Genomic DNA, 14,885 nt, shown 5'->3' with positions numbered 1-14,885 from the left:
TTTTGTATTTTTTGTGAGACGTTCTTTTTTGATCAACTATAATTTAATGTACCATGAAAAATACTTTAATCATTTACATAATTTTCCGTTTCGCTCTCATAACGTTTTGGCATCTTTCATAATCAACCCGTCTCGAGGCGTTTGGTGCACGTGTGGGCATCATCATATGTAAGATCATAGAGAACGTGAGTTGTGTAAGTTCAAAGTCTGTGAGACATCACGGTTTTGGAGAGAGACCTTCTTTCATAAGTTTTCCTTGCAAGCTCCTCCCTGGTTCCTGCTGTTGCACCGCATGACTTTATAAATCGACACTGCAAATATGGAGAGACCTGATGAAACTTTAACAGTTAATACACCTGATATTCGGCAGCTAGCTGTTCCTTGGCACCCATCCTTGGAGACTTCGACGATGGAGAATCTCAACAAACAGAAGGAAAATGTATTCAGCCTGGTGCAGGTGAAGGGGACGTGGAAACGCAAAGCAGGGCACAATGTGAAGCAAGGAATGAAAGGACGAGTTTCACCTGCTAAAATGTGCGTATAAACCAATATGTATTCTGAATATTTACAGAAACACTCATTATAGGCTACTATTTAATTGATGAAAATGTTGTTAGGTGTGCTTTTTGTGTAACTTCTCATTGAACTAGTTCTATTCAAGTCAAATGTTGAATCAACTTACATATTACATCGCGATTAAATAACTGCTACTGTCCTGAGAAACTGCACCCACCTGTGTTCAGGTTTTTTGACTCACTTAGAAAATTGTTTAGGGTAGGCTACAGCAGGTTATGTTAGTAAGAATAGTGCAGGTAAGGATGTTTTAATCTTATGTATTAAAAATGTAAAAATATTTACAACAAAGTAAAGAGTTGAGTAAAAATGTATGTTAAAGACTTATTTTCCTGGTTAATTCTGATTACTTTTGGCATTTCTTAGCATTTAATGTACAGTATTTTATAATAACACCTGTGTCATTATTCTATTAGTTAATGAACATACGAATAGAGCAACTTTTTTAGTTCATACATATTTCTCTTAACCTCACATGTCTCCATTTACAAAGGAGGAGTCAAATGCAGACTCTGTTTGCATATGCACTACTTATGCAAAGTAGGTTGTGTCAGTATTACAGAAAAGTGCTATAGTGGTTTATGTTGTTACACAGTGTTTAGGACAAAACAAATTAAAATGTAAAATGAGTTATTACTTTTATATTAGTGCTGTCAAATTGATTTATTTCACCAAACATAAGTTTGTTTATATATATATATATATATGAATATATTATTTATAAGTTGTATAGATGTATATGTGTGCAAGTGTCTGTGTAATGCATATACACACACAAACACGTATACAAGGACAAACTTGTATGTCGGATGTGATTAATCGCGATTAATTGATTCGACACCACTAGTTTAGAAATTCTTGACTATTGAAGACAAACCAGGTTATAATAATTTAACTAAACGGATGTAGTATATTCTTGACCTGAAAACAATAGAAGCTTTTTACAAAATAACTTTTTACAAGTTTAGTTTAGGAACAGAAATAATGCCGCATTGGAGCACCACTTTTTTTTTTTTGCAATATATTCAATTTGACATCTTTTTTAATCAAAAACAAGCGACAAAATGAGTTATGAGCTTTATATGTTGCAGTTACGAAAGCACCTCTTCTAGTGGCACCACCTGGACAGTGGTCACCCCCATCACCTTCACATATACAGTTACTCAGACCAAAAACCTTCTTGACCCCAGCAATGACACTCTGCTTTTGGGCCACATCAGAGACACTGAGCAGCTTGAGGCCATACGGTCCAGCACCAAGCCCTTAAAACGCTTCTTAGTCATGGATGAGGTAGTATACAATCTCTATGGTTCTCAGGTCACCGACTACCTCGAGGCCAGACACGTCCTGTACCGGATCCTGCCCCTGCCCACAACGGAGGAGAACAAGTCCATGGAAATGGCTCTGAAGATCCTGGAGGAAGTTCACCAGTTTGGTATCGACCGGCGCACGGAGCCCATCATTGCCATCGGCGGTGGGGTCTGCCTGGATATTGTGGGTCTCGCGGCATCCCTCTACAGAAGGCGCACTCCATACATTCGTGTTCCCACCACCCTTCTGTCGTACATCGACGCAAGTGTCGGAGCAAAGACGGGCGTGAATTTTGCAAACTGCAAGAATAAGCTAGGCACCTACATAGCACCTGTCGCTGCATTCTTGGACCGGTCGTTTATACAGACAATTCCTCGCAGGCACATATCTAATGGTCTTGCAGAAATGCTGAAGGTACAATTAAAGTCATTTTTATTACAATTATTGCAATCGCTAGGACCAGTTTCTCAATACTAAGGTCACCTTTTTAAAGGCTCATTGCTTTCTCACAAAATGCATTCGATGACTATTTCTCTCAACATGTTTTCTCACAACCCAAACTCAGGCCAAAGCTATTGAACATAAAAGTTCAGAATACAAGACAGCAATTTTGGTAGCACTTTATTTTACTGTCTTGTTCCCAATGTACATAATTACAATAATAACTTAGAATACTTATTATAGTTTTTACAATTACTGGGTAACCCTGAACCTACCCCTAAACCTAATGTAGTTACCCTATTTTACCCAGAACCTTTTCTTAGGCAAGTACTCTGTAAGTACACGTGTTTTTAGGTCATTGTTTTTATGAGTGAGAAAGTGTGTTTGTTTGGTGACAACCTTCGTGTTATGGGAAAAACAACTTGATTTGAGAGATGAGTTTTGTAATGCATTTTGAATGTGAAATGAAATGCTCTGCCAAGCTGAAGAGATTTAAGAAAAGAATCCAAGTATTGAGAAATATGTCCTATCAGCTGTATTTGTATTTGTCAAAACCGATTTGAATTAACATATATTTATATTGTTGTAGATGGCTCTCATGAAGCACAGAGGGCTGTTTGAACTTCTGGAAACGCAGGGACAGTTCCTGTTAGACTCCAAGTTCCAGTCCGCTAAGGTTTTAGAAGACGACTGCATTGACCCTGCTTCTGTTTCCACCCGTGTCGCTATAGAAACCATGTTGGAAGAATTAGCTCCAAACCTGTGGGAGGATGATCTTGACAGACTGGTCGACTTCGGTCACCTGATCAGCCCAGAACTAGAGATGGTATCTGTACTTCTTTGAATACACATTCTACTATTTCAAATGGTTGGGTGGGGTTATAAAGGCTTTCCCTCATGATTAAACCATTTCGCCTTGAGGCTTTCAATATTCTTTTGGGTGAGATACATTATTTTAGGAATGTAGAGAGTCTGAAAATTGTCTCAGATTTAGATGCAGTTTCTCCACATTAAAGTACCTGAGACTGCTCCTTATAAAAAATAAAAAAAAGTATATTACCTCATGTTCATTTTATGAAGTGTATTTTTAAGTGTACTTTATGTATACTAATATCAATGTACTACTGTATAAGGATACCTTGTAAGTGTAGTTTGGCAATACTACTTGGGACTAAGTTGGCCCACTTTTTAGTCATTATAAAAGTTTACTTTTAAATACTTAACTTTGAGTAAATAAAAATTTTAACACTAAGTTTTAATATTTGTACAGCAACTATGTTACAAGTGAACTTGTAGATATACTGATAGTTTACTAGTAAAATACTTGTAGCACATTTTTTTTAGTTTATGAAAGTACACTTTGAAGTATATTACTAGTTTAGTTGTTTTAAGGCCCTTGCACATGGCGTCTGAAATTTTCACAAAAATAAATATGACCTCATGTTATATCAATCGCGCTTGGACTCCAAAACTTTCGTCCGTCAAAAAAAAAAAAAAAAAAATCGAATCGGGTTTGATTTCCTGCATTTTTCGCATCCGTAGCAAGCAGTTTGAATGGTGTTTGGACAATTCAGAGCCACTGAATCACGAATACGAAAAAACACATATGAAAATTTCGGACTCAGTATGCAATGTCTTTTATAGTGCAGATTTCCTTTAGTTAACATAACAAACCATCACACTCACAGTTTACTATTTATTAATATATTATTTTTACACTTTTAAGTATACTACTATATTCCTATTTAGGTATTAATGTATACTATTTATATATAACGTTACTTTTAACTGTACTTTTAACACTTTCAATTTAAAACCTTTGTATTCTAGCTTGCATGCATGCATCCTTTTTAATCAACAATTAAATATGGGTAAGTTTTATGAAAAAAAAGAAAAAGCAATTTTTTTAATAAAAAGCTGAGAAAATCACATTTTACCAAAGACTTCCTCCGGGGTCGGTTCAGAACGACGATCAAAACATAGATGGAGTAGGTTGAGTTCATCAAAAAATATGTGTTTTATATTTTATAAATCAATATTTTCAAAGAATTTAAGTTTGTCTGACAGGATGTAAAAGTAAAAATTCAAACCAAGTATTCTTCGAAAACTTAATTACACTTTATCTCGGTCACAAGATTGAGTACAAGTATAGGCCAAATATACTTAGATTTGTCTGTCAGTATGAGTCAAGTATACTTAGGCTAAGTGTTATTTGAAGTATATTTCTGAGAAGTACATAATAGGTGGACTGAAAGTATACATTCTTATTTTTAGTTTAAAAGAGTATACTAAAGCACGCTTGAATAAACTTATTTTTCCTAAGGCATTGGTTTTGCACATGCTAAATGCACCTGTAGTACTTAGTCATCCCTTTTTCCATGTTTTAGAAAGTCCTACCAGCTCTACTCCATGGCGAAGCAGTGAATATTGACATGGCGTACATGGTGTATGTGGCACGTGAGATGGGGTTGCTCACAGAGGACGAGAAGTTCAGGATCGTCTGCTGCATGATGGGAATGGAGCTGCCGGTTTGGCATCAAGACTGCACTTTTGCTTTGGTGCAGAAATCTCTAAGTGACAGACTACAGCATTCTGGAGGACTCGTGAGAATGCCTTTACCAACAGGCCTCGGAAGAGCAGGTAATACAATACAGTCGAAAACAGACTGAAGCAATTTCATGTATTTTAACATTGTTTTAATAAACTAATTTTGAGTTTGAATAATTCACTAAACAAATAAATTACTATACAATTATTTTGAAAGTTAAGTTTACATGTATCCCTACGCTACCTGAAACTTGTATGTCAGGTAGGAATATGACTTGAGGTTATTAAAAAGAAAAGATAAAGCACCTAAGGGGAATTTTTAAGGCATTGTGTGAAGTGATTAATCTTCTGGCACTGTTTGCATGTCTGTCAATTACTGGAATTAAAGTCATAAATATTGAATGCTTTGGAGAACAGATATACTGTAAGTTTGGTCTCTTTTTTAAGACAACACTTGGCAGATTGTTGTTTTACTCTAAAAAATAAAAGTCATAAATCTAAACAAGGTGTGTTCCAATTTTGAGTTTGATATCTCAAAAAATTAGCTTTCAGTAAGAACTTTTTAGTTTTTTAAGAACGTTTCTACGAAAGCATATTGCATTCACTTGAGGAAACAAAATCTACTCTGTTTTTCAGAATTAACGACTTAATTAACGAGTGAATTACGAGATCATTTTTCAGGGAAAAAAAGTTTTTGTTCTGTTTTTCTGAATTGTTTGTTTCCTCAAGCGAATGCAGTATGTTTCCAATAAATGAAATTCGTCTCCCATTAATTTGCAATGCAGTCGTTTTGGACCACAAACAATACAAGTGTGACCATTTAACCTTTTCGAAAGTTTTCAAAGGCTTATCACAGCAAGTGCCAAAACCTTTTCCAAGTTTTGTATAATTCTGATGAAATAATAAAAAATAAAAAAAGTATTATTTTTTGGTCAAAAATGACTGAACAGCACCAGAAGGTTAAAGTAACATGATTTGGAAAAAAAGTAAATATTCTTTCCTCATTCCTCTCTTAGAAATCTTCAACGACACCAATGAAGACACTCTGTTCCGAGCGTATGAGAAGTGGTGTGATGAGCTCAGCACTGGTTCACTTCAATGAGGTCACCTCACAGATGACCTGACACCAATGTTTACATATGGGGATCCTCTTAGCTTTAACAATTTCTACTTGTGTACTATTCTATGACAGCTTCTATTTCTTTTTTTACTTTGTATACAGAAAACTTCATGTACATCATGGGCATTTAAGTGTTTTACATTTAAAACAATTGCTTTTCATAACTGTTAATGCCATTTTTGTAAATGGTCATGAATAGAAGAAGGCTGACTTGATATGTAAAGATCTTTCTATTGTTGTGTTAAAGGAGGTTCTTTACCACCATTTCATATTAAATAAAGGGACATTTCGGTTAAATCGTGAAATCATGCATTAAAACTGTAATAAAGTCTACCTAATGTGTTTGATGTAATGCATGCGAGTTTATAATAAACAATGCACTTATTAACAACAAGACTGTTATGAAGAGAAAGATATTATGTTTGAGAGCCTATGGGAAACATGACACCATTGGTTTGGTATTCAATGCATGTATATTTCTGTTGCTTTTGTCTTCATAAGCCTTAAAAGCAAAAACAGCACTTCATGCAGGATTTTTTAAGGAAGTCAATTTAGAGAAATATAGAGTAAAAAGGCATACATTAAGGATATTACAGTACTGTATATTTAAAAATGACCTAACAATGCATAAATAGAGATTGAGAAAATGACTACATTTGAATCTGATATAAATGTTCACTCCTGTCTTCATCAACGATTTGTTGCATAAATAAAACTACACCACTTTTGAGACTTTATTTGACCTTTAAAAAATGGAAGTAGACTTCCATCAATTGCAGTAGGACTGCCAATGAGCTGATATATACAAAGGCAACAATTGTAATTTAGCTGTTCAATAGCAAGTCTTTCATACATTATCATAAGTCAGGATTTTGACATTCATCCTACTGATAATGTTAGTATACTGTCTAAGCCCATTGCACATAATAATCACAGATTACTGATTAAAAACAGTGCCTGACTGATCAAATCTGCAATGCTAAATATTGTACTGAAATCAAACCAGACAGTGACAGTACAAATCTAAAATGTTCCAAATTTCCAACAACTCTCTCATGGTTAAACGAGGAATCTGACAGGCACACAGACTTCATACCTGTATGTTATGACCATTAGATGGTAACCACTGGCCAACATGTTTAATTTTATCATCAACAAACATTTGTTGAAAAAAGTTCAATGAATTAATGCTACAGATTGGAAGTACTAAATTAGATTGCTGCTATCAGACCTCTGTGTTTCTCTTTTTCAGCAGTCTTGCTTTGCATTGAACTGAACATGCCTAGACATGTGTTACTGGTTGCTCCACCTCCACCAAAAGTACCCCCCCCCAAAAAAAAAAAATGCATTTGTAGACAATATCAAGCCAACTCTAGCTGTTTATTCTAGCTATCCTGAAGAGAAATCCTGTGGTAAATCAAGAAATTGTTAAAATCAGTCATTCTTAACTAGTAAACTCAAAAATGATATATGAAAAAAAAAACATATATACACTAAATATTCAGAAATACAAGATAAGTATTGTACTTAAAAGTGCTCTTAATGTTACACGTGATCTGGATTGTAAGGAAACCACCTGAATGTATCATTGGTACAGCAACAATTAATTATATAAAAATATCTAATCGTCTAACTTTGGTTCGTCGAAGTTTGTCTGCAATGCTAACAGCCGTTTTCATGTTCATCCATACTGCTGCTGTCGGTGCTGTTAGATGGGACGGGGGAGCCGGAGTATAGCAGGGGGTCACTGCTGCCCACTGGAGACAGGGTGTTGTCCATAAGCATGTCGTCCAGCTTGGCAGAGGTCTTGTTGGGGCTGTCGTAGACCCCCGGTTCTTCTTCCTCCGTGGGGCTGTCGTTGTAGCTGATGGTGCCGCTGTTGAGGTCCAGAGTGGTGGGACGGGATATATCAGGACTGGGGAGGTGTGCGTACAAATCGGACGTGCAGTTCCCCATTCCGGGCTCTTGTTTGATAGCGCGAGCCACCAGGTCAGAGGAATAAATGCTGGTAGAGGGTAAAACGGCGAGTCCATGAGCACGGGCTTGCATCTCAAGTTCCTGGACACAACCAGAAACGACAAATACACACTCTTTAGGATAACAGCGTTACTCTAAAAAATGCATGGGTGCATGAAAAGTTGTGCGTTTAAACAGTAGGGACATTGTGAACCAAATGCCATGTGTCAAAATGAGGGAAATTCCCCATAATGAATTACTCGAGTGTAACTTTTGAATTTCACGCATCTGAAGCACTAGGCATAATTTATAAGCTTTCAAATTAATGTTACGCTTGGTTTTTTGCCATCTAACTTCAAAAAAAGAGAAGCATTTTGTCAAAGGGCATGTGGAAACATACTTCTGACATGTCTGATCATGTGACTAGCTGCCATGAACTTTCAACCATCGCAGTGAGTAGCTTTAGTTTATCATTGGTTTACCTGAATACGAAGCAGGAGATGTCTGTTTGCATGTTCTAGTCTCTTTTGTCTGTTTTCCAGCTCTTTTGCTTTCTGCTGCTCTTTCTGCAGTTTCCTGATATAATCCACTGAAGCTTTCAGGATGGTCCCCTTATTCCACCTCATGTCTCTGCAACAACCAGAGCCAGATGGTTATGCCAACATTTTCTGATAAAGGTCATGCTGGTATAGATCATAGATGCTTAGGCTGATACAGAATATATGTAATTGTAATGTAAACCAAAGCTTATTTTAATTTTAAAATATATATTTTTTTTAGACTTACGGATCATTTGACTTGGGAATTAATGTCCCCAGCTCCTTAATTCTGTCATTAATATTAAAACGCCTTCTTCGTTCAACTGTATGGATGTAAAAGCCAATAAAGATTTTAAATATACAAAAAATAAATTATGTGACAGACATTTTAGCACATATTTCAGATGTTTATGCATATAAAATGGTGATTGAACTCACTGAGGTTGTGGTTGTCCTTCTTTTGTCTCTCTTTTGCCAAGGCTCTGACCTCTGATTCTGAAATGCGTAGTTATATTAACTGAAACAACTTCATAATTATCAAACTTTTCAAACTTCAGAGTTCACAGTTCCTTCCCTAGTGTGCCAATGTATTTTTAATGTGTTGCTGTTCACTAGAAATTCTAAAAAGTAGAACAATAAATGTAAGAATGTGTCTGTATAGCATGTTTTACAAGTGTCCATATTGTGTGCAATTACTGTCTTAAGTTCACAGGTGATTTTTTTTACACACCAACTGTGCATTTTGAAAATATTTTTTCTCGACTTAATGTGTGTAAAGATAACTTCAAATGGAACGTTGACACGCATGTTAGATCTTCAAACTAAAAATAATTGTATAGATATTAATGTACAGTGTCTGGACAAGAAACAACAACACTTCATTCATGCTTAGGGCCGTTCAGAGGCCGAGGAATGGAAAACATACCTACTGGAAAGCCTTCAGGCCTTTGATAAGTGTCAAACTTGCCACATGGTCCAGACTTGTCCATTATGTGCATCATGCCAGGTGCTGGGGTAACTATTTAATACAATATATCTTTCATTGATATTGTGCATTCGAAAGTGCACACAATATGGATACTTCCATTTCTAAGCACAGTGGGCTGTGAAATGGTAACCAAAAATGATTATTTACTCTAATGATAGATAATACGGTGTGAATATACCGGATAATTCCCTTTTGACGGATGGCAGGTTAGAGCAGGAGTTGTTAATGGGAACCCCAGCTGGAGAAAGAGCATGATTGTTGTACATGTCCAACAGGTTTGCAGAAACTGGAATCTGAGAATTTAGATCCAAAAAGATTTCAGTGCATGCTCTGACTGTTCAGGTGATTATATGAATCTTAAATAACATGACACTACAATCCTTAGGGCTGTTACCGCATTAGTCATTTGAAGTCCTGCATCCATGAACCCCAGAATATCATCGTTGTAGCTCGATTCCAAACTTATGATGTCTTCAAATTACGTCATCCATCTGTACCAATTCAAAATATAAGTTCACATCACCTTGTAATAAGTGCTTAAATCCCAAAGTATTAATTAGATCCATGTTAATAAGAAAGCCACAATGGTTAATAGAAATGCCAAATTAATATGATAATGGGCCATGAAAGATGATCATACACCACATACATGAATAATACCCAGCTGTCACCTTTTACTTTCCTCAAAGCCCTTAAAGCACTTATATACAGTAGTTCATCAATCACTCAAAGACATAGAAATGGTGAGAAACTATTTAGTAATGCAACTTACACAACTTGCTTTTTTTTTAGGTCAAACAGGCCCCACCACGCAGTTACTTAATACTCTTAATCATTTTTAACCTTGATAGTGATGTACACTTTTGTTCATAAGTTGGGGGTCAGTAACATATTGGTTTTGAGTGAAATTAATACTTTAATTCAGCAGGGACACATTAAATGTCAGGACATTTATAATTTTACAAAAAAAATTCCATCTAAAACGAATACTGTTCTTCTGCACTTTCTATTTATCAAAGAATCCTAAAAAAAATGCTATTCACAAGCTTATTAAGCAGCACAACAACACTAATAATAATAAGAAATGTTTCTTGAGAACAAAATCAGCGAGCAATGGCTGCTGAAAAATCAGCTTTGCCATCATAGGAATTAATTGCACCAAAAAAAAAAAAAATCAAATAGAATAGAATTTTACATTTATTTTAAATAGTAAATATTTAAATATGACAAAAAAATATTACTATTTTTACTATTTTGATCAAATAAGTGCTAAACAATTGCAAATCTTATTGACTCCAAAGTTTTTGAAGGTGAACAAAATGATGAATAGGTGAATAATGTGAACAAAATCTAATGATTCATAGGATTCTTGTTTACCTTTGCCCTTTTGCTTATTTGTCTATGGACATTATTCACAGGAAAATGCCACATTTTGACACCTTACTTTGGCAAAATTGAATCTAATTGACATAACTGGCAACGCCAGGTTTTGCATCTACCTCTTTCTCACAGTTGAGGGTGAGAAGGGCCATGGGGCTATTAGGAGCGCTGGCTCCTGGTCCAGGGGGCATGCCGTGTTCTGTGGTCTGGCTGGGGCCGGGCCCTGTGTTGGCCTGTGGGCTTAGCTTGGCTCCCAGTGCACTGGACAGGTAATGCTTCACCTGCTGCCTCTGGGTCTGATGGATGTGGTATTTCGATGGGCTTTCCAGGTGGGTCTGCACCTGAGTCACAAACAGAGAGGTGATGCCAATACATATCACAGACTGAATCCGAATTGCTCCGTGTATTGCAAGCATGCTTTTAAAACAAGACAAAAGCACAGACTTGGCTGTGAGGCTGAGAAAGTAAATTCAAGAAACACGGTAGTCTAAACAGAATTAAAACAATACAAACAATTCTCTAAGTCAATACACAAAGTCTCATCTCACCTGGTAGTGACTGTACTCTAGCATCTCCAACATAATTACAACTAATTGTTAGCGTAAATATATTCCCTTTGTGGATTCAGTCTATGTTGTGCAAGAACTGACCCGTCGTCTCAGCCAGTTGAAGAAATCAATGGAAACGAAAAGAAGGAAAATGTTTTTAAGGGGCTGGGAGGGGATTGCTGTTCTCATATTGTTTTTTAACCCAACGATGAATTTCTGCCTTTATAAAGTTCATTTGACGTCATCAGTCGAATTACACAAAAGGCTCTTTGAAATGATGGGTTACTAGTGTCTAAACTGAAACTGGCTTACGGCTAACTAACGTTTCATCTTTAGTTCCACTCGTTCTGCATAAAACATTGTTTGTTCTCAGCATCCGGCATACAATCAAAACCACTGTTAGTCTAAAAAAAAAGACAGTTTAAGATGGAGTTATCTCTAAAATGTTGTAGGGGGGAAGAAAGGAAAGAGAACTTTGTTGCCTGATGGGCCTTTGGTTATTGCCTTTTTTTTAATATTGTGCAAACGTATATACGTGCGCACAAAGAAAGTCACAGACGTACAAATTCCTGTTCGATTGAACCACTGGATTAGGACCTACAAAGTCAATAAAAGTTGAGTGTTCTGTTATCTGCATACGAGCTGTTCCATAGTAAAAATAAAACTGTACAAAGTTTCATACTATATACTACAAATCCATTAACATATTAACTGACATACCACTTGAGACTGATTTAAATATTATAATTAAACTTTATTTGAAGGACTTTATTGCACTAAAATGTGTTTTAATATCACTATTAGTATGATCTCTGTATAATATCAGTATTTAAATGCACCTAAAGTATTCTTGCAATAGTTCCATTTTAGCATCAAATCATTAAGTAGGCCTACATCTTTAATTGGACCTCAGCACTATTTCCGGGTAACTAAAGTGCATTAACTACAAAATTAGCAAGTACTTAATTTAGCAGATGGTATACCAAAAGTACAATTGCAGGGTATTTATATGAAGTATATAAATATGTGAATGACTTCTCCTGTGAAAACATTCAGAACAATAATCCTCAACCAAGCATTTCTCATGTTTTAGTATCTTTTTTACATTTTCACAAAAAGCTAAGAAAATACATGTAAATATAAACAAATGCTAACATGCATAGACAAAACGTTGTTTAATAATCACTTATACAATATTTTTTGTGTGTGTGACATAACATTTAGCGAGTCTGCACGAAGCATGTGCATGCAATACAATACGCAAGTTTTCCAAACACAAATTAAAATTGTTTATACATGCCCATGACCTGCTCATAATAAGCATGCCTCAACACAAGTGCCTCAGGGACTTGATAATATGGGGATTTTATAATATGAATCTGTTAAACCACATAACTGTTGTCAGTTGTTTAAAAATCAATAACGGAAACAGGCCGGATCCATGCACAATAATTGGATTTATACAAAACCGTGTCATGTTTTCATTCTTTCTTTTTATCTTATATCTTGATATACAAAAAAAAAAAAAAAAAAACATGATCAAGTAAAAATGAATAGCATCTTTCTGATGGACCCTTCATTAATTTACATTATATCCACAGATGATCAAGTGTCATAGTCTGTATTATTTCTGTGGAAAAAAAAATATAATTAATTATAGCTACATCAACTGACTTCAACAAAAATAGTTAACCAAAAATGATTACATTTGTAAATATTACACTGTAAAAAATATTTTCAAGATTTGTTATCACAACATATGAAGAGTTCAGATGCAAAAGCCTCTAAGTGCCATTTGAAATTTTCTTCTAAAATGATCATTTTTATCAAGCTTGTATATTTAAGTTGATGTAATTTCACTTAAATGGCAATGAAGATTACCTATTAATTGTCATTTAATTGAAATTACTGAACTTAAATATACAAGCTTGATAAAAATTGTCATTTTAGAAGAAAATTTCAAATGGCATTTAGAGGCTTTTGCATCTGAACTCTTCATATTTTCTTTTGTCAAATCAACTTTGTAATAATTTATTTAGTTGAGATAACTTATTATTTTGAGTTTCTGATGATTAGATTAATATCCTTCATTGTATTAACTCACTTTTTCCAGTTCAATCAACTTAAAATTTTAAGGCAACCCAGGTTACTTGCTTTTTTAAGTTAAACCAACAATATTTTTTTACAGTGTAGTAATCACAACATTTTTTCTTTTGTCAAATCAACTTAAATAATTTATTTAGTTCAGATAACATACTGTATAACTTTGAGTTTCTGATTAAATCATTCTCCTTCATTGTATTAACTTACTTTTTTCAGTTCAATGAACTTAAAATTTTAAGGCAACCAGGTTACTTTTTTAAGTTAAACCATCAATATTTTTTTACAGTGTAACACAAACACAAGGGAATACTTATAATGATTGAGCATTTTTAGCATGCAATAAATAAATTGCTGAATCTCACACACATAACTATATTATATTAACTTAAAAAAATCATATTTGTGTTTGTGTGTGTGTACGTGTGAGGCCCACCCATTAAAAACTGTCCCTGTACATTTTATTTACTGATTAGGAATCAGTTCAGCATTTCACACTATTTAACTTAAGGCTTGCTTTCAAATCAGACAAGCATAGCATATTAAAAAGTTGCATGATTTATTAAAGATGGTAAAGTATTGATATTTTATAGCCTACATAATGACACCATGAGACACAAACATCATTGAAAACTCTCTTCTGGTAAACTATAGGGACAGTATTTGTCACAACAATGTGACAATTGTTATTCAGAATCCCTGCAGCAAAGGAAATAATTCCAAATTTGTATGGATGCATAGATTAAAACAGATTGTAGGCATATGCAGAACATGTACAAGTGGAAATATAGTCAATACTTCCATTTTGTCATATTTTGTTATCAGGGAAGTCCCAAAATAATGAATCAATTTATATATGCATTCATATTTAAAGGTGCACTCACATCATAAAAATGTGTCACGTGTGGATTCCATGGTCAAAAGCGTGCTCTGGACCATAAAAACGTTAGTCAGACCACATAAGAACACTCTTCTTTTTCTTATAAGGGAAAGTCTTTGTGCTTTTCTTTATTCTCACTGGTACTTTCCTCCTTCGGCCCAAACCCCCTGGGTTCAATAAAGAGTTCCTGCTGAAGAGAAGCAGTATTCTCTAAATGCCAACAGCTACTGTGTCTATAGAGAGATTCATAAATTCTAAGTAATTTTATCATATTCCCATAGGAGAGTGGTTGAGTAAGGTGATAGTAAGTAGTCAAACGTGTCCTTTAGGGGTTGGTGACATTTTGTTGATAACTCAAGGCTGCTAAAGCGTTATTGTCTTGGGTGCTGAATAGATGTTTATCAAAAAACATCAGACATATAGTAACTCTAAAAGCAACAATTAAATGCATTCAAATGAATATAATACATTTATTTATTTTATTTTTGAAGGCAGAATGGTG

General features: G+C 34.9%; 2 protein-coding genes across 2 annotated transcripts; one reads left to right on the top strand and one right to left on the bottom strand.

The window, feature by feature from the left end:
- The first annotated feature begins 266 nt into the window (after positions 1-266).
- Positions 267-6,600, top strand: eevs (2-epi-5-epi-valiolone synthase). The gene is made up of 5 exons (XM_039689009.2): positions 267-534; positions 1,665-2,298; positions 2,915-3,151; positions 4,713-4,965; positions 5,889-6,600. The coding sequence occupies exons 1-5, from the start codon at positions 320-322 to the stop codon at positions 5,972-5,974; spliced, it is 1,425 nt and encodes a 474-aa protein (XP_039544943.2). The 5' UTR covers positions 267-319; the 3' UTR covers positions 5,975-6,600.
- A 773-nt stretch (positions 6,601-7,373) lies between these two features.
- On the bottom strand, positions 7,374-11,193 carry mitfa (melanocyte inducing transcription factor a). Its single transcript, XM_039689010.2, is given in 9 exon segments — positions 7,374-8,050; positions 8,431-8,578; positions 8,735-8,810; positions 8,926-8,982; positions 9,413-9,505; positions 9,654-9,768; positions 9,870-9,950; positions 9,952-9,966; positions 10,975-11,193. Coding segments are annotated over 9 exon segments (1,053 nt in total). The 5' UTR covers positions 11,047-11,193; the 3' UTR covers positions 7,374-7,654.
- Between the last annotated feature and the right edge of the window lie 3,692 nt (positions 11,194-14,885).

This window comes from Pimephales promelas, chromosome 8, assembly GCF_988280905.1.
Source record: "Pimephales promelas chromosome 8, fPimPro1.hap1.1, whole genome shotgun sequence".
Lineage (NCBI taxonomy): Eukaryota > Metazoa > Chordata > Actinopteri > Cypriniformes > Leuciscidae > Pimephales > Pimephales promelas.
This window is presented reverse-complemented; position numbering and strand designations above follow the sequence as displayed.